General features: G+C 45.4%; 1 protein-coding gene across 2 annotated transcripts in view; it reads left to right on the top strand.

Annotated features, from left to right (window-relative positions):
- SUDS3 (SDS3 homolog, SIN3A corepressor complex component) overlaps positions 1-20,074 on the top strand; it is a 29,822-nt gene extending 9,748 nt beyond the window's left edge. The window contains exons 7-12 of one of the 2 annotated variants that reach the window (XM_081175306.1): positions 484-579; positions 1,490-1,551; positions 4,125-4,146; positions 5,489-5,576; positions 13,405-13,489; positions 18,959-20,074. In XM_081175306.1, the coding sequence (XP_081031432.1) occupies positions 484-579; positions 1,490-1,551; positions 4,125-4,146; positions 5,489-5,576; positions 13,405-13,489; positions 18,959-19,057 (452 nt within the window). In that variant the 3' untranslated portion in view covers positions 19,058-20,074. Of the gene's footprint in view, positions 1-483; positions 580-1,489; positions 1,552-4,124; positions 4,147-5,470; positions 5,577-13,404; positions 13,490-18,958 lie in introns of both variants that reach the window. The other variant, XM_081175305.1, reaches the window with a different exon arrangement.
- The last annotated feature ends 634 nt before the right edge of the window (positions 20,075-20,708 follow it).

The raw sequence follows: 20,708 nt of genomic DNA, 5'->3' as shown, positions 1-20,708 counted from the left end.
CGGCTGGTCACAGTAGATATTACTGAGCTAGATGGGCCAATGGCCTGACTTTGTATAAGGTAGCTTCTGGTGTTCTTACAAAAGCTGCTGTCAGTGAAGAGAGGGCATTTTAATGAGCTAGCAGACTCTGATTAGAAAACAGTGACCTGTGTCCCTAAGCCTGCTTACTCAAAAGCAAATGCTGCTCATTTCAGTGGAATTTTACTAACCGCATAGGATTGCAGCTTTCACCGCTGAATCCCGATTGCACGTTTGCACCATGCATACGGTTTGTAGGTACTATTTATTGAGTAAAATTAAGGATACACTTTTATATTTCTCAAATTAGGGGCAGAGTCACAGGCTGAGTCTTTGCATGAAAGAAAGAGACCCCCCCAAAAAAGAAAAGATTAATGTGGAAAAGCACAGTTCTTTTTTCTCTTTCTCTGTTTTTTATTAATCAATCTGTGGACCTTACAAAAAAAACTGTCCTTCCTTCTTCAGACTCCATGGAAGTGAAGCCCATCATGACAAGGAAATTGCGGAGGCGGCCAAACGACCCCGTTCCCATCCCTGACAAAAGGCGGAAGCCAGCCCCTGATATCCTTTGACCAGCTACCTGATCCGCCACAGCCCATGATCCAGCTTTTGTCATAGGTGCACGAGCTTTCCTTGAAAAGAGAGCTTATCGGTTGGCAAATCTTCCCCTGCTATGTGCGGCTGCACAGCATATTGGCTGACAGTGGGACCCAATGCGCCTGGTCATTGCACCATAGCTCTTCTGCAGGAGATCCCAAGTTCAGCCTCTGACATGTCTAGTTAATGAGCATTAAGTAGCAGGTGATGGGGGAAAGATGCTCTGCCTGAAATTATGGAGAGCTGCTGCAAATCAGAGCAGGACATTAGCTTGGCCCACTGTAAGACAGCTTCCTATGTTCTCCAGATGGGTGGGCAGAAGGTAGATTGGTATCAATGGCTGCTATGCTCTGCCTCTGCAGTCGGAGGCAGCAAACTTCTGAATGCCAGTTGCTGGAAGCCATAGGAGGGGAGAGTGCTCTTGTGATCAGGTTCTCCCGCTGGGCTTTCCATGAAAGCATCTAGGTGGCAACTCCGTCCTCCTTTACTGGTGGAGGTTATCCAGGGGCACTGTTGCTCCTCCCTTTTGCTTCAGAGCAGGGGCTTTGCTTGGTTCTGTTCACTGGGACAAGTCCCCTCCACGCCCCCTTGGCTCAGTCCTGCCTGCTTCAAGGCGATGGGGCTTTCCTGGGGTTCTCCCCCTGTGAACTGTTCCGTATAGTGCTAGCAGCCAGAGTCGGCCTTTGCCTGCTTAATAGTTCACCTGCCATAGCAAGTGAACCTTCTGTGGCACGTCTGCGATATGCCCCGCAAAGGAGAGACCCAGAAGTAGCCACAAAGAGGGGTGTTGCTCCTGGGCTAAATTCTGCCCAGGAGATGCAAGCCACATTTTTGTACATGGTTCCAAAGTTACTTCCCCCTTAATTTGGATTACCTCAGCTAAATTACCTGCTAACAGACGAACAGATAATGGAGGATCTGAGGATTCTCAATAAGGTAAGTGCTTGACGTACATTGGGTGTGATTTACTTTTATTCATTTATTCAGACAAACCCCTCCTTTTTCTCCATAGCACTCAAGATGGCTTACATACGTCTCCCCCTCTTCATTTAATCCCAAGAAAAACCCTGGGAGGGAGGTTAGGCTGAGAAAGAGTGATTGGCCTATTGTCACCCAATGAGCTTCATGGCTGAGTGGGGATTTGAACCCTGTTCCCCCAGGTCCTAGCCTGACACTTAACCACTACACCACACTGGCTCTCAGGGCCGCATTCCTTTCTGGGCAACCTTTGGGGGTGGGAGGTGGTGGCATATGCCAGTGGTGGGTGTGGTCAGAGGCAAAAGTGGGTGGAGCAATGAATGTAAATTTTGGATCAGTACAGTAGACTAGCTTCTACGCAAGCTCACATGCCCCTTTCCACCCCCCATCCTGACAAGCAAAAAGCATGATCTCAGTTGAAGGGCGTGTACTAGGCAAAACACTTGGGGGCTCAAAGCAAGGACAGTGAGGGTAGTGGCCTGAGCCTGAGTCCCAAGAGTTGCTAAAGAGAATGTCCAAGGTGAATGGACATTATCTCTTGGTTGTCAGAAGAGCAGGCCAGTATCCCCTGTCGTCTCTTGACATCAGTTCTGCCGAACATTGCTCACAGCTCTTGGTTTTTCGCTGTTTCCAAGAAAAAATGGGTACCAGAGAGCCACCTAGGACCTAAAATGTAGAAGGAGCCAGAAACTCTGGGCAGAGACTCTAAAGGCAGTTATGGAAGCCAGTAGACAGGAGGCTTTCTGGCTACAGTCAGCCTGCCCCAAACCCTGTCCTTAGGGGTAGAGAATCGCTGTACAGTGGTGCCCCACAAGACGAATGCCTCGCAAGACGAAAAACTCGCTAGACGAAAGGGTTTTGCGGTTTTTGAGCTGCTTCGCAAGACGAATTTCCCTATGGGCTTACTTCGCAAGACGAAAACGTCTTGCAAGTTTGTTTCCTTTTTCTTAACACCGTTAATACAGTTGCGACTTGACTTCGAGGAGCAACTCGGAACTCGGTGTGGTAGCCTTTTTTGAGGTTTTTGGTGATTTTTGAAGCTTTTCCAAAACTTTTCAGACACCGTGCTTCGCAAGACGAAAAATTCACTAGACGAAAAAACTCGCAGAACGAATTAATTTCTTCTTGCGAGGCACCACTGTAGCTTAGACTGAATACGACTGGCTGGTGGATTAGTGAGACGTATTATCGTAGGTAGAACATTTTTAAAAAAATTAAATGCACTACTGAATTAATATTAGAATATTAATAATATACAGTGGTACCTCTGCTTACGTATCCCTCCGATTACGAAAACTTCAGGATGCATAAGCGGCAAACCCGGAAGCATTTTTCCGGCGTTTTGCCGCATGCGCAGAAGCGCTCTACTGCTGGACCTCCGGAACGGATCCCATACGCAACCAGAGGTACCACTGTACTGATATTAATTCTGTACTACATTCATTTTTAAAAATGTTCTATGTTAGTGAAAACTGTGCTGATATTTTGTGAGAGGGCGGCATAAAAATCATTTTAATAAATAAACATATCCAAAGATTTGCAGCCCAAAATGAAATAACACTAGTCATGATGCCAGTCGGAATAGATTATTAGTAATTTAATACTTGAATTGCTTCCCATGAGGCATTCAGAAGTGATTTACAACCTAATACAAAAATCTGCAAAGGTTACAATCATAAGAGTTGCACATCTAAAAACATTATTTTTAAAAAGCAAGTGTGTGTATGTACTACAGGCAACCCCCCGTTTACACACATTCAATGCGCACACGTATCCCCACGAACCCAGAAGTGGCAAAAACGGCCCTAAAAGAGTGCAAAAATGGCGCAAAAACAGTGTCTAGCAGTCCCAATAGCCTTTGCAAGTGCAATCCCAGGAGCCCTTGCACTGATCTTTGAGTCCTATGGAGATTTGGAGTTTGGGCAAGGAGGTTTGGGGGCAGTGTTTGTCGTGTTTGATTTTTTTTAATGGTGTTCCCAATATACGCAATTTCTTTTAAATGTGCGGTGCCTCAGAACATAACCCCCGCATAAATGGGGAGTTGCCTGTGTGTGTGTGTGTGTGTGTGTGTGTGTGTGTATAGCATCATTTCAACCTAATTCAGATTAATTACTATTAATGATTTTTAAATTTCCTTGAAAATGACTATCTTAAGACCGTGTACAATAAGAATAATTAAAAGCTGTTAAACACACAAAGACAACAAATACATTTAAAGCAGAACCAAAACCATGCAAAGCAAACATTCATGGTAAAGCGTCATTTATCCAGCTGGGGAAACCTGTTGGAACAAAAACATCTTCAGCTGTTCTCTGCTCCACAGAGTGGAGGCAGCCACACTAAAAGCCTGCTGTGGGTTACTGCGGAGTGGGCATCTGAGGTCTTTGGAACTTGCCAGCTGGGAATAAAGATCCCCATTCAGAAGACGTGTTGGCCTCCATGAAATGTTCTGTTAAGTCAGTTATTTCTCTTCTGGTTTATGTTCTTGTAGGGAGTCACTAAAACAACTTTCTTGTTCTTCCTTTTTATAGCTTAAATCACCTAAACGGCCAGGTAAGTGGTATCCCCACCCCAATAAGGTTTCCTAGTGTGTTCAAAAAATGGCTTAGGAGATAGGAAGGTGTGTAACTCAGTGATGGAGCCCCTGCCTTTCGGGCAGAAGGTACCAAGCTCAACATTCAGCATTTCTGGCTAAAAGGACGCCAAGCAGTAAGGGATGGTGGAAGTACTTCTGCTGGAGACCCAGAAGAACTTTTGCTGGTCAGAGAAGGTAAAACTGGGCTGGAGGATCAAACAACCTGACCTGATCTAAAGTAGCCTTCTGCATTGTTATCGTAGACTGCTTTATGCTAGAACAGCCTTTCTCAACCTGTGGGTCCCCAGATGTTGTTGAACTACAAATCCCATCACCCCTAGCTAGCACAGCCAGAGCTCAGGGATGTTGAGAGTTGATGTCCAACAACATCTGGGGACCCGCAGGTTGATAACCGCTGTGCTAGAGTATATAGGGTTATAATTTTAATGGGTCCAGATTTGAGTATAGTTAATGACCTTTGAAAAGCTAAGAAATAGCAGAATGCTTGGATGAATGTTGCTATCAAAAAGCTTTCTTTTGCTGTTTTGACTGGAACTCTCACATCACCCAGTGCTAACAGGTCCCCCAAAATTCCCAGCTATGCAGAGGGGGGAAACAGAAACTCAAAACTGGGAAGGAGCCAGAGTTCAGTGTAGCCATTCCTAGCTGTGGAACCCACATTGACTTCAGCCAACATAGCCTGATGGTCAGAGATAATGGGCCATCCAGCAAATACCTGGAGCGCCCTGGGCTCCCTGCTCCCACTCTAAACCTTGCGCCATGCTGGATCCCTAGAATCCGTGGAGGCAACCCACTTGCTTTGCATTTGTAGGGTTCTGAGAACCCTGGGGAGCAGCTCTTAATCTAAGTAGATAATACAAGACATGGGCAGTCAGATGTTGTTGGAGTCGCAGCTCACATCAGCCCCAGTCAGTGTTCAGGGTTGATGGAGCTAAAGTCCACCACCATCTGGAGGAGCACCAATACAGGGCTCAGCCAACCTGGTGCTTTCCAGATGTTTGGGAATGTTAATTCCCATGAGCTGCAGCTAGCACAGCTGTTCTGGCTGGGGCTGATGAGAGTTGTAGTCTGAAAACATCTGGAGGGTATCCGGTTGACACTCTCTGCAAGGTAGACCTGCACAAATCAAACCGGATCTCTGCTTGTGTGTTCTGCTCACAAAGCTTAATACTTTTACTTCCCACTGTCGGCTTAAGGTCCCAGCAGTCTCTCAGTGTTGCCTGAATCATAAGCTGCTGCGTAGGGGTTAGACTGTGTATAGAGTTCACTCTTCTATTCCAGCGTCTCCTTCATCACCAGAACACCTGCCGGCCACGCCTGCCGAATCCCCAGCACAGCGGTTTGAGGCAAGGATAGAAGATGGCAAATTGTACTACGATAAAAGATGGTAAGACTCGGTGCGGGGTGTTCTGATTGTCACGGCCTTCTGAGCTGTAGCGGCATTAGAGATGGCCAGGATCAAAGGATAGAAAGGGCCAAAGAAGGAGCAATTTCATGGAGGAACATCCAGGAGCCTTACCCCTTCTATGTACAGTGTTGGAAGGGTTGTATCACAGTGGTCAGAGCATCTGTTGTGGCTTCAAAAGGTCCCAGGTCCAGTCTCCAACATCTCCAAATAGGATGGGAGAGTCTCCTGTCCAAAACTCTGGAGAACCACTGACTTGACTTGGTGTAAGCCAGGCATAGGCAAACTCGGCCCTCCAGATGTTTTAGGACTACAACTCCCATCATCCCTGACCACTGGTCCTCTTAGCTAGGGATGATGGGAGTCTCAAAACATCTGGAGGGCCGAGTTTGCCTATGCCTGGTGTAAGTCAACTGCCTAGGTTTCTTTCAGGGCGAAGTGGAAAATGGCCTCTCAGAAATTCTCCATCCTATTTGCGCGTGGTGAAATGTGGACGGAAGAGGAGTGGAATTATTCAACATTTTTGAGGTGCCCCCCCCCCCCAAGAGAGTTCTCAACTGATAAAATTTTGACTCTGCTAACATGGAATTAAGCTCAGTTGTTGGTTCATACTCATGCAGTGTTGACTGGGGCCCCTTGAGAATGGTAGGCTGGACAGCAGGGAGATCAACAGTAGGTGGCGCCAGAGTCAATAATAGGGCAGAGCTGACTAATTCTAGTCTTCTTCCCATCGTCCTCCCTGCTCAGTTCTACAAGGGTTCGCTTCCACAATATTAAAACTAAATATAATTAAGGCAGGATGAACAACTGTGCTACTTCATTCACAGTCTGAAGAGGTCGGGGTGGGGCATATACAGTGGTGCCTCGCAAGACGAAAAGAATCCGTTCTGTGATTCTCTTCGCCTAGCGGTTTTTTCGTCTTGCGAAGCAAGCCCATTGACGGATTAGCGGCTTTTAGCGGCTTATCTGCTGATCGGATCAGCTGATAAGCGGATTAGCGGCTTAGAAAAAGGAGGTGGGAGGGGGGGAAAAGCAGGAACTCGCAAGACATTGTCGTCTCTTTCGTCTAGCGAGTTTTCCGTCTTGCGAGGCATTCGTCTTGCGGGGCACCACTGTAATTGAATATGATTTTTTTTGGTGGGGGTGGCAATTCTCCCAGCACTTCAAGAAGACTTGTAAAGAATTATCAGGAAATGGTTTTTCCGGATAATTGTTGGCCTAGCCCTAAGATATGTAAAGGCTTTAAACTTCTATCAGGGGGTGCTGCACTCCTCTTTTTATGTTCTGCATTGCTCATCTTACTCCCCCTTTCCCTCTCACCTGCTTCCAACAAGCAAGATTTTTTTCTTTTTCTGTTTTTTTCTTGCCATAGTGCTTAATAACCAGAAGGTATAGGGTAGATCTGATTCCTTGCATTACCCAATCAGTGACTGGAGGGCATTGCAGTCTTATGTGCCTTTAGTCAGGCCATGAAAGGTACCCCTGGGCTTGCCTGCTCATCCCTTTCCAGCAAGGGTAGGGAACCTTTCTGCAGCCCAAGGGCCACATTCACATCTGGACAGCCTCCCGAGGGCCACATGCAGAAGTTGGGGCCGGAGGCAAAAAGTGGGCTGAGTGATTAATGTGAATTTTACCTCTACAGTAGGCTAGTTTCTATACTTGCACACCCCTCTCTATCCTCCATTCAGACAGGAGTAATCATATTCTCCTCCTCCTCCAGAGGCACCAATGCTTCTCTGAATACCAGTTGCTGGAAACCGCAAGAGAGGGGAGTGTTCTTGTGCTGGAGTCCTGTTTGTGCATTTCTCACAGACATGGTCGGCCACTGTGAGAATAGGATGCTGGTCTAGGTAGACCAGTAGCCAGGCTATTCCTGTGTTCTTATAGGCAGCTCAGTAGTAGAGCACATGGTAGCCATATCCTCGTAGCATAGCAATCAGCAGCTTCTAACCCTGATGGTTATGTTCTTCCACTTTTGGAGGCACTAATGTGTCTGAATACCAGTTGCTGGAAATTGCCGGAGGGAAGAATCGCTCTGACACTCAGATCCTGTTTGTGGGCTTCCCATAGGGGCAAGTTGTCCTGCAGCATCTGGAATCATCACATTGGAGGGCATCTAAATTGATCACCGATCCACTAACACAGGGGTGGCCAACTCCCGAGAGACTGCGATCTACTTTCAGAATTAAAATCTGGCAGTGATCTACCCCCGTTTTTTAGGGGTTCAGGTCAAAGTTACAACAGAAGTTCTGGAACACTACGTTTCCCCCGAAAAATCTTCATTGAAACTTAACATATATAGATAATAACCAAAATTCCCAATGATTCCCTCACATAAAATATAATATCTAAATTACAACAGCTGCATAATTATACACTTAATTATAAAACCCACCACCCACCCTCTAGTTCCCTCCACAGCAATTCAACTTCTTTATATTTCTTTCTACCTTTTCCCCCTTGCATTCTATAATAAATTATTTTTGTTAAATTCTGATTTTTCCTTCTTTCTTTATTGGTTTTGTTATTGCTTACTTTTTTATTCTAAGCCTATTAGCATGTCATTTTTAGAACAATATTTTGACATATAATCTTCAAAAAGGTTACACTCCATTCTTAACTTTTTAACACCAACAAAAGGAGAATAGATTTGTAAATTAAGTGAGTGTCTAGAATTGGAACACTACATCTTTTATTCTCATTCTCAGAAGCATTTTTGCCACAAGGTGGCAGAATGAGATCAGAAATTATTTTCCATGGGAGGAGGCTTGGGAGGAAATGGTTTGCGTGTTTTTAGCAGTAATGTGCCTTTTAGAGACCACCCCTTTATGTAAGAATCCAGACTGGTCTGCAGAATATAGCAGGGCTCCCAAATATAGCAGCAGCTCCCAAATATTTCATTGAGCTCATCCAACAATAGACATAGGGTGGCCTTGGGAACATACTACTGACCACCCCTAAGCCTGGACATGTAACCCTTCTCCCCCCCCCCCCCGACTCATTGTTGGCCTGGTGAATCCCTTGCAAATCTCCATAGATCTGCTGTGCCAATCCTTTTTTTCCCCTAATTGGATCTCTTCTCTGAAAAGCGTTGTCGAAGTAAATGCACCTCCAAGAATGGAGGAAGAATATCTGGTTTCTGATAATGTCCGGCTCCTGTAAATTGCAGTGTTTTTCACACCAAGCCTTATGATCCCTTAGTCATGGCCTAAGAATGGCATTCTCTCTGGCCTCAAATGACCCCCATCACTATTTCCATCCAAAACTCTAGGGAGCTTTGGGCCAGCATCCCTCTGAGCCACACAGAAAGCCATTTTTTTAAAACTGCAGGGAGGTTCTGAAGTGCTTTGTGGGTGCCAAGGAAGTCTGGTGTTGGAAGGCGAGGGGAAGTATCAAAAAACCTCAGATTTAGGCGCATCTGAAGCAGTTCTTTAGATTTTAGCTAGCCAGTTTGCTCAAAATAAGTCCTATTGAAAAAGGATAGCGCTGGGTTTGTTTATTGGGAATTTTTCATTAGAGAGGAAAAAATACTCCTATACAAGACTCAAAATATGCAGCAGGAACAAGTAAAACATAAGAAAAGAAACTACAAAGGAATAATACAGAAAAATAAATGAAATTGAGTCTTAATAGTGAAGCTATGCATATTGAAATCACAGAGCTAGAGAAATAATATATTCTGAGAAGGCCATCTATTGCCAAATCCAGAAAGATGTCAGTAGCAAGGGGGAAAGAGATGTAGATGGAGGACACATTTTGAGATGGTTGTGGCCACAGACGCTTAGGTAATAAATAATACCAGAAGGTTTTCTCTTTTTTCAGGAGGTTGAATCCCCTCTCCGCCAGTTGTTAAATATATAACAAGCAAGTGCCAAACAGAAAGAAACATAACTTTTCCTCTATTTATTTGACTCACAGCTGTTAATTTTTCTGACAGTGCAAGTTGGGGAGGGTTTCTGCTGTCAGATTTAAGATCTTTAAAAAAAGAAGTGACGACATAACTGAAGGTGCCCAAAACAGTAATTTTTTGGGGAGAGAGGAGGGCAGTGTCTAGCTGAACAGATCCACTAGTGCAAGGATTTCCATGAGTACAATGGAACTTCAGGCCCCCTCCTCCTCTCCCCGTGCCCTCCCAAAAATTATTTGTTTATTGCATTTATAGCTCCTTTCTTCTCCAAGGAGCTCAAGGTGGTATTCATAGCTCTCCTCATTTTATCCTCACAACACTGCTGTGAAGGCAGGGCTAAGTGTGAGAAAGCGACTGGCTGAGTGGGGATTTGAACCCTGGTCTCCCAGGTCCCAGTGCCACACGCTAACCACTACACCACACTGGCTCGCTTTGCTCTGGAAGTTTGAGGGAACCCTAAACAGGATTTAGGGAAGCCCAGGCAGGTGCGCAAGGAGGAGGGGAGTACCTTTGCAAAGCCGAAAGCCCTTTTTCTCACAGTGCTGTTTAGCTGGATCCCACCCTGCCTAATCCTTTGCAGTGAAATTTAATTAAAACCTTCAGCATTAGCGTACTTGCCATATGGGCGGTTGTCTGAACTCATCAGCTAATTAGCGTTGAAGGGGGTTTCAGTCATCCCAGTTGCATTCCGTACTTTCTCCCATTCGAGACTCGGCTTCTTAAACCGAATAGGCTCCTTGCCTGCTCTGTGCTGGAAGCCATCCTTGATCTCGCTCGAGGAAAGTTTTCTGTGAGATTGCCTGCAGAAAGAAGACCCAGCCCACACGCCTTATTTAAGCTGGGCTGTGAATGGGTCCATACAAGGGAAGGGCCGTAGCTTAGGGGTAGAGCATCTGCTTGGCATACAGAAGGTCCCTGGTTCAGTCCCCGGCATCTCCAGTTAGGGCTGGGAGGGGCAGCCTGTCTGAAATCCTGGAAGATAGCTGCTGCCAGTCAGTGTTGACAACACTGATCTAGATGGAGCAGTGGTCTGCCTGAGTGGAAGGCAGCATTCTACCTACCAGGGGGAAACACTGCATTGTCCTCCAAGAAGCTCAGTGGTGGTGTGGGGAGCGCATGTGGGGCATGTTCATGTGCTCACCAGCCTCCCTGCAAGGCAGGCTTATGGCTAAGGAAAATGCCTGACCACCGTGGCTGAACAGGGCATCGAAATGTTGAGTCAAATACTCTGCCCCATCGCACTGGCTTTCCATGCCCCCAGGATAGTATATATATGTGTGTCTCGATTTCACCTTGCTGTTAACGGCTTGATTTCCTTCCGAGTGTCACTGTTGGCCCTTTTCCTTCCCCTTTCCTAGCATTCCTATTCCTCAAGATCAACACTGCACTCCCCCACCCTTTGCTGTAAGATTTCTTTTTTGGTTATTGATTGTAATGATGCCTCGGCAGGGTAGTTAATATTTTAAAAATAACATCTTGGTGTGGGATGACAACATTTTGAGTGCATATTAAAATCTGTCAAGTGTCAAAATGGAATGAAACGTCAGCCTGAGAATTGAATGCTCCCTTTTTTCTATATTCCTTCTGTCCTTCTTTCTTCCTGTCCTTCCTTCCTCCTGATGGCAAAAGAATGACTTCCCTGTGACCTTTTTATTCGTATTTGGCAGATTTCTTCCTTGCAAAACTCTGAAAGCAGAGCATATTGCTTTTGCCCTCCACAGATTTGCCTAACCTTCTTTTAAAGCCTCCAACCTAGATGGCTTTAGAAGCGGATTAGGCAAATTCATGGAGGAGAAAGCTCTCTGTGGCTACTTGCCATGGTGGCTATGTTCTGCCTCTGTGGTTGGAGGCAGAAATGTTTCTGGATATCAGCTGCTGGAAAACACAAGAGGGGAGAGGGCTTTTGTGCTCAGATCCTGCATGAGGGTTTCTTACAGGCTTCTGGTGGTCAGCCACTGTGAGAACAGGATGGAGAACTGGGTGGGCCATTGGCCTGATCCAGCAAACTCTTTGTAATTAAAAAGGTGACTTGGTGGCTGAAATGCAGACTGTGTGCAGGAACTCGGGTCCGCTTTTCCACCATCCTGTGTGTCCCCAGTTTATAGCAAGCACGCTCTGTTTGCTCTGTGATAACGTGGCTGCTGGAAATCGTGCGCTATTGTGACATGATTGGAGAAGAAATAGAATGTAAAAGACGTCCATCAAATGATGAGCGCATAGATGGTGTGCAGATTTGAGTGATGTCTTTTCTCTCCGCCCACACCTTTTCATAACACCAGAATCGGGGGGGCTAAATGAGAGAAGTCTTCATTTTGCACAATTAGCAATTGCATTAGTGGCTTTAAAAAAGCAGATTGGAGGTGCAAGGGAGATCTTACATTACTTTTAAAATACGATTCACATTGTTAATCCTGTGACTGGCACCTCACCGCGTTTTGCCCTCGGACACGACATTAAATAGAACTCTGATGGATTCAACACAGATGGTGTAAACTATGCAGAGAGGGTCTTTGCATTGGTTTCTGCCCCCTTCCTGCTTTGTAGAATGCTGCCCTCAGGAAGCTCACTTGGCACCTGTGTTAATTGCATTTCAGCACCCAGCAAAGGAGATCCTTTTCCCTGAGAGAAGCTCAGGGAAGCTTTTAAGAGATCTTTAAAACTACTTAATGTATTTTTATTATTTTGCTCCCTATATAAATTGATGGTGGAGTGTGTGGATGGCAGGTTCAAATTAACTGTTTGACTGATTTCTTTGTTGATTATTAGTCACCTATTGGTTTGTTATTTCATGTTTTATTGTTCGTGGCCTAGAGGCTGCAGTGTTTGGATCACTGAGAAATTTAATAAAGATTGTTTTTCCCACAGCATGCAATAAACACATGGATTTGGTTTCTGGACAATCCACCATTTCCCCTTTTGAATATGAGGCTCTGTTGAACTCCAGTTTGGGTCCTATATTGAACTCCTGTAGTTTTTCTTGCATATAATTAAAAAAAAGAGAGAGAGATAGCACATACAGACTATCTGATAACCCCAAATTTCCCATTTCTCTCCGCATCTTGTCTGCACTTATAAGCCCCTTTGCTAATGGCTACATTTCATCAGTATTCCCTGCAGTGAAGAGCACACTGGCTGTCATTAAACCTTAAAAAGCAGAAGCCATAATAAATTTGAAGCAGGAGAAAGCGGCCGGTGTAGTCTGTGGAATGCTGTTGTGTTTATACATTTGAAGAATTCTTGAATGCTAAACCACAGTTTAGAGAGGGGAATGAGTCAGCTGCATTGCTCATAGTTTGCAGACAAAGGGCATTACTGCATTTGCACCACAGTACACTATCAAAAGCTTTTTGTGTTATGGCCAGGTCTTCACCCTGTTGCATCCATTCTGCCCTTCTCCCGAGTTGCTAGTTGTGCCTCTGAATGAGATAGTCTTGCACCCAGAACACTTTTATAAATTATTAGTATTTATTTACTAATCGCCTTTCACCCCCAGGTTCCCAGGGTGGGTTGCAACAATTTGAAATACAACATTAAAATCAAATGACAATCGCAAAAGTGGGAGAGGCCCCTAAAAATACGAAATCTCAAGTGTCAAGGCATAAATAATAGCTGTTAAGGTCAAAGCAAAATGAGTGGGTGTGTGATGATGGGGGTAGCCAATCTGGTGGCCCATAATCCCTGACCATTGACCTTGCTGGCTGGGCATGATGGGAGTTTAGAGTCCAGCAACATTTGCAAGGCACAACATCAACTGCCCCTGGATTAAAATGTTCCTTTTTCGGGAGGCAAATGGCTCATTCTCATTTGCGGGGAGTGGGGGACAGAGGATGATTTTTGTAAGCTGGGATCTTGGGCGGTCTCAGAGTGTCAAGTAGACTCACAGCTCTTAACCTTTACTTGCAGGTATCACAAAAGCCAGGCTATTTATCTGGAGTCAAAAGAGAACACCAAAATCAGCTGTGTGATCAGTTCCGTGGGAGCCAATGAGGTAAGCTCGGGTCTTCAGTGAGTTTTGCAGGCAGATGCCATGTGTGAAGCCTAAGGGGTTGGCATTCAATGGGGTTGTGGACCATGACAAAATATTATTAATTTTCTTGCCTCTGGCTGTGTACACCCCCCCCCCGAATTATGGAAACTGTAGTTTGTTACAGGTGTTCGGAATTGCAGCTCCATGGGGTAAACTATAGTTCTCAGAATTCTTTACCGGGCGGCGGCACTGTGCTTTAAATTATGGTATGCACACAAGCGAAGTGTGCTTGTTTATGTAGCCACCTGACTCTTTTCCAGTGGCAGGATGAATGCAGCTTTTGGAGCAAAATACCGTATTTTTCGCTCTATAGGATGCACTTTTCCCCCTCCAAAAATTAAGGGGAAATGTGTGTGCGTCCTATGGAGCGAATGCAGGCTCCTTGGCTTCAGCGATAGCAACGCAAAGCCTCCGAAGCGCAGAGGGAGCGCTCCCTCCACGCTCTGGAGGCTTTACGTTGCTTTCGCTGACCCCTCTCGCTCTCCAGGCTTCAGGGATAGCCTCCTGAAGCCTTTAGAGTTTCAGCAGGAACTCGCGTTGCTCTCCGAAGGCTTTGGGTCAGTGAAAGGAACCCGAAGCCTTTGGAGTGCAGTGCAAGTTCCCGCTGCGCTCCAAAGGCTTCAGGCGGCTATTCCTGAAGCCTTTGGAGCACAGTGGGAACTTGCGCTGCACTCCAAAGGCTTCAGGTTCCTTTTACTGAAGCTGGGAGAGCAAGACTCTCCTGGCTTCAGCAGAGAGGGAGAGCTGCGCAGCGCCCCTTCAGCGAAGCGGGAGGAGAAATGGAAGGGGCTCCGTTTCTCCTGCCGCTTCGCTGAAGGGGCGCTGAGCAGAGAGGGGGAGATTTTTTTTTTCTTGTTCTCCCCCTCTAAAACAAGGTGCGTCCTATGGTTGGGTGTGTTCTATAGAGCGAAAAATATGGTACTGAATCTTCTGTCTAGTCAATTGCATGGCAGCAATTGGTGGCAGAGCTTTGGGAATTAGAAGTGAGATGCATTTATTAAGCCGAAACTCTTCATCTGACCATATATTTTTTTAAAACACAATTACTCTTCGGTAACTAAGTGAAGCTCTTTATCTAGTTCTCCATCCCAGTTTATGTGCCAAGAGCTGACAGCTGATGGACTGAATTTATATCCCACACTTCTTCCTGAAAGAGCCCAGGGTGGCAGACACATCAATAAAACAATTTAAAAACATTCTGAAAAAACTTTTAAAAAAACCAGTGATTTCAGGGTTGCCGGTAGCAATATCCTTCAGCCATCAAATGTTTGGGTGCAAATAGCAACATTTTCACCATTTCTGCGGAAAGTCAATGGCACAGGCAGATACACTTTACCAGGGAGGGGATTTTACAATCATGGAGCCACCATCAAAAAGGCCCTGGCAGAGGCCAGTGGCGACCAGGCATCACCTACAAGGCCTCTTAGAGATTGTTCCAAACCTTCCTGAACCCCATAAATGTAGCTCATTCTTTGCTTGCGCACATCATCTGATCCTCTCTTTGGAAAAATAATTGCCGCATCTTCAGTTAAAGCGAGTCAGGGAGACCTTGGTGAATGCATTGGGGGTTTGGTCTAGACCAGGGCTTCCCAAACACGAGTCTCCAGCTGTTGGACTACAGTTCCCATCATCCCTGACCACTGGTCCTGCTAGCTAGGGATGATGGGAGTTGTAGTCCAAAAACAGCTGGAAACCCAAGTTTGGGAAACCCTGGTCTAGACCAGGAGATTTTTTTTTCAGGCCTCCTCCTCCCTTGCTTTCCTAAACTCATCCCCTCCCCAGTACCTCCTACCCTATAGAAAGTAGTCAGAATAGTGGTTGGCATAACCCTCTACAGAAGATAATAACACAATAAAAATCAAACCAGTAACAATTAATTGCACAATTAGTCAAAATCCAATTAAAACTATTGAGTTTAATTATTCAGCAAAGTTGATGAACTTGATCCCAGCTTTTCAAAAGTCTAGCAGTCGTTTATACCTCCACCACCCCTCTGCTGAATTACTTTATTACTTACTAGATTTCTACTCTGTACGTTCCTTCAAAGAAGAGTAGGGTAGCATAAGATTTGAGTTGTAGTTGCTCAGACTGTTTCTGCTTTCCCCTCTACCCAGTTGGTTGCTTGTGTTTTTGTTCTGGATTTTATTCTTGGCTTGGTATGCTGTTGACTCCAACACAGCCAGGTAGAAATACCAACAGGAAATTGTGGGAGGCACCCATTTTATGGCTGTGGTGCTCTCTAGATGGACAGTGCCGAGCTGGATGTTCTGATTGACATTTGACAACCTCCCGTGTTCCTATTTCATCCAGCCCTTTAATAAGAACCATGAGAACTAGACTCTTACTCTCTTTTTTAAAAGAAAGGCCTTGGCTCAGTGGTAGAGCCTCTGATTTGCATGCAGAAGAGCCCATTTTCAATCTCCAGCATCCCCAGGTATGGCTAGCAAAAGAAGGATCCCTTCCTGAAACCTTGGAGAGAGCCACTGCCAGCCAGTGCAGATGGTCCGGAGCTAAATGAACCAGTGGTCCAACTCTGTATAAAACTCCCCCCTGCGTTCTTAACCAAAGACCAGTGGCCACACTTCCTGGCTCATCCCATATTTCACAAAAGGGGCCAAGGAAGCAAAATAATCTTCATCTGTTTACAGTAGTACCTCGGGTTAAGTACTTAATTCATTCCAGAGGTTCATTCTTAACCTGAAACGGTTCTTAACCTGAAGCACCACTTTAGCTAATGGGGCCTCCTGCTGCCGCCGCGCTGCCGGAGCACAATTTCTGTTCTCATCCTGAAGCAGAGTTCTTAACCTGAAGCACTATTTCTGGGTTAGCGGAGTCTGTAACCTGAAGCATATGTAACCTGAAGCGTATGTAACCCGAGGTACCACTGTATCTCAGTTGGTAGAGCATGAGACTCTTAACCTCAGGGTTGTGCGTTCGAGACCCACATTGGGCGAGAGATTCCTGCATTGCAGGCGGTTGGGTTAGAATAGTCCTCATAGTCCATTCCAGCTCTGAGTCTTTGTGCCTCAGCAGCTTATTGGCAAGGTTGCTATTCGCACAGGTAAAGGGAAAAGACACAGCAATTCTGTCAAATCTCCTCTTAAATTTTTATCTGCCTTTCTCCATACATGTGGTGTAGCTCACGTAGAGCGTGAGATTCTTTTTTTAAAAAAAGTTTTTATTGTTAAAATAATTCAGCATTAATACACACATGTTGCAAATATACAAGCATACAAACATACATTTCATACAATCCTTAAAAATGTTCAAACATACCTACACTCAATCCCACAAATAATTCCTTTTCCCATCACCATCCACCACCCCTCACCCCATCTTTGTGTTAGACTTCCAGTCTACTCAGTTGCAATTTCTTTCCACTTCTATTACTTTCTTTCACACACCTTTAACCTAATTTCATGCTTCTTTTTCTATTACACATTGTTATCCATCTTATTTAGTATTTCAGTATTTAAAATGGAACTTGTTTATTCTAATAGGAGTTCTGATTTTTCAATATGGTTTTGCAAGTATCCTTTAAACACCTTCCAATCCTTGTCTATCTTCTCTTTTGAGATCCCTCCAATTTCTCCCATTGTTTTGGATATATTGTAGTACTCCAATAATTTGGCAAGCCACTCTATCACGTAGAGCGTGAGATTCTTGATCTTGGTGCCGTGGGTTCAAGCCTCGTATTGGGCACAAAGATTCCTGCATTGCGTGGGGTTTAGCTAGATGACCCTCGTGGCCCCTTCCAACTCCACGAAGCTGCATAAAACCCTGCCTCGAGCAAAACATGGGAACTGAAACAAGTGGGCAATTAAAAGGAAAACATTTTGTACGGCTCGCTCAGGCTCGTGAGTTATGGCTGCTATTCAAAGTGTCTCTTTCAATTAATAATGAAACTAGTCACAAAGATGTCATTATGTTCAGTGGGTGATTATTCAAATGAGCGTGCAACGTCGTACCGAGAGATGCATTAGAACATAACCTTAAATCAAATTTAGCAATTTCGCTCTTATTAACATTAACAATAAGCATCTTAATGCGGTTAGGTGCCCGCATAATTGAAATTAAGTCCCAACTCGCCCTGTTGCCGGAGACGTGCCCAAACTTGGGGAGAAGGATTCTTCTGGCGCCGGCCACTTTAAGTAGGCGTGACGTATTTCTTAGGTCAGCTTAGGGAAAAGGTGCATTTTGTCTTTCGTATTTCAGCAGGAAATGAAATAATTGCTGTAAGACCGTATGAGAGAGGCTGTAGTGCACCTGCCTTGGGTGCAGGATGGCCCCAGGTCCCATCCCCGACACCTCCAACAAGAAAAAGGGAATTTGGGGAGCATAGGAAGCTGCCTTGCACCTAGCTAGAAAATTAGTCTGTGCAGCTTAGTGTTGCACACACTGACTGGCAGCAGCTCCCCAGGGTTTCAGACAAGGGTCTCTGCCAGCCCTAATTGTATTACAAAGACAGGCCTCTTATTATTATTATTATTATTATTATTATTATTATTATTATTATTATTACTGCTGCTGTTGCTGCTGCTGCTGCTGCTGCTACACCCGTCCTTCACCTTAAGGTCTCAGGATGTGTTCCAACTAATACACAACCTTAAAAAAAGTTTAAAACAACATACAATCACAGAAATAAGATAGGTCCTAAAAATACATACCTCAGGTATCATCAGTGAAGACTCTTATTCTGACAGGTCTCTGGGAAATTACTGGGTTTTTTTAAGGAGAGGGCTTTTAATAGTGCTTTGCTTTTTTATCTGTATTTTAAAAGATTTGTTTTTTATATTTTATTTCTGTTAGTGTTTAATTAGTTTTTAACAATTACCATTTGTATGTTCTTAGCTTCTTGTATTTTACCAATGTTGTTTTAATTTGTGTAAGCCACCTTGAATCCCTGGGAAAGGGGTTCCCTCCTTGCTAGAAGTGAGGTTACAGGGAGCCAGGCAGAGGGCCTTCTCGGTAGTGGCGCCCGCCCTGTGGAATGCCCTCCCATCAGATGTCAAGGAAATAAACAACTACCTGTCTTTTAGAAGACATCTGAAGGCAGCCCTGTTGAGGGAATGTTTGATGTTTGATCGTCGTTTTAATATTCTGCTGGGAGCCGCCCAGAGTGGCTGGGGCATCCCAGTCAAATGGGCAGTATTTGAATAATAAAGTTATTATTAATATAATATAATAAAATATAATATAATGCTTTGCCAGGGTAAAGAGGTGCAACATGGTTTATTTTTCACCCAACTATTTACTGACATTTCATTGTTGTTTTTAACTGATGCTTTGCTGATTTTTATCCCAACCGCTTGTGGTTTTTACCAGCTTGATATATTTTCACGGAAGCGCGGACTGTATAATCCAACCCAGATGAAAACACAAAAAGTTGACTTTCCTTTTGTCCCCCCCCCCTCCCCCAAACCTTCGCAGATCTGGGTGAGGAAAACCAGCGACAGCACAAAAATGCGGATCTACCTTGGACAGCTCCAGCGCGGAGCCTTCGTCATCCGGCGGCGGTCGGCTGCGTGACTCTCTGGCCCTGCGCTGTGTTAAAGACAATCAGCTCTTGCAGAGACTTGTGGTTGCTCTTCCTGGGTCTGAACCAGCAGAAGGTCCACCTCCCTCCTCAATCCTTTGGATGCTGCCTGTTTGGCTGCCCACGTTGCTCCTGCTGTCCTCTCTCTTTCGTGAGCCCACGCCGTGCACCAGAGCCCACCCCACAGCGTTAGTTTAGCTTTCTCATTTCCAAAGACTACTTAAAAGAAGAATGTATGCCTGTGGTCTCGAGTCCATTCCATTCTTGTATATCCTGCAGAAGAGCCCACGCGGTGTATCGTTTTAAAAATTATATATATTTTTTGGATTGAGAGGCGCAAGCAGGGTAGCCTCGGGGAGACGCAATGGGCAGCCTGCACACCTGAGAGGTGCTGAATGGAGGACGGATCCGACCGCAGTGCCTCTTAAACAGCCGACCCCGTGAACGACGCTGATCGCAGTTAGGCATGCAGGGAAATAGGAGTTTTCCGAGGTCCTTGGGTGTCCTGAACTTCCAATTGCTTTTACTGAAAGTGTGGTTAAGGGGATCGCACTTGATTGCTCCGAAGCTTGAGGGGCGGGGCGGGCGGGGCGGTAGCCATTTGTATATCCCAGCAATGAGCAAACCCAATGTTTTCTTTGTGTTTCCTGTGGAGGGTGAATCAAAGGAACAATTGGACTCTGGGTGGGAGGGAGGTTCTGTGAGCAGCGCTGTGGAAACTGCTGGTGACTGTCCTACAAGCTGCTCTCTTTGTTGTTGCAGCTGCGATGATTCTTGGGTGGTGGCTGATGGAGAGGGCATGAGCCCTGTATGGACACGTGTGTGTGTTTGTGTGTGAGTGAGTGAGTGAGAGAAAGAGAACACACATCAGCGAGGCCCTCAATGTAATCTCAAGGGATAGTAATTCTTGGAACCAGATGGAATGTGCAGTGCCAATCTTTAGAGAGTGCTGTACTGTTTTTATGACCTGGCGGTGGTGGTGAAGTTGCTTGCAAAACACTTTTTATCTCAATACCTGCTGTGTGGTGTCTGCTTTTCTCCCCAGCACTGTTGGCTGTCCCAGTCCAGCCTATGTTGTGAATTCTGATTGAACCAGGCCTGATCAACCCCCTCTTTTAATCCTTGCCTGTTCTTCTGACGCAGCAATTGCATGGATCCTCAAAGCCCTCCTTTTGACACCTGCGGGGGGTCCGGTTTTTTTGCACTCCTTCCTTGTTCAGCCTGAGCCTGCCATGTCTCATTTCCTGTGTGCTGCAGCCAGATGGCAGTCATGCCACAGCAATGAGGTCCGTGTTAGACTCTCCTAATCTGAACCCTGGAGTTGGGGGATTGTGGTTCAGGCAGCCGGCCTTTCTGACACTTCATTTGCCTCCCTGCTTGCCTGGCTCCCATCATTTCCAGCCAATAAGTGTGCATCGGATTCTGCACCCAGCTGTACATCCATCTCTCTTGCTACAAACACTCTCTTTGAGACCTCCTTTTTATATCTGTCCTTATCAAAATGGTTGCCTTTTTCACCTTTGCTTCAGAACCCAGTTCCCCCGAATAAATTGTGTGCAATTGAAATGAAGCAAGGATGTGAAAGTGGTTGGAAATACCTTCTACAGAGCATTGGAAACTGCCTTCTGCTGCGTCAGACTCAGT

The sequence above is a fragment of the Podarcis bocagei genome (assembly GCF_964188305.1).
Source record: "Podarcis bocagei genome assembly, chromosome: 16".
Taxonomy (NCBI): Eukaryota; Metazoa; Chordata; class Lepidosauria; order Squamata; family Lacertidae; genus Podarcis; species Podarcis bocagei.
The sequence above is the reverse complement of the archived record's forward strand: the minus strand, read 5'-3'. Positions and strand labels throughout refer to the sequence as shown.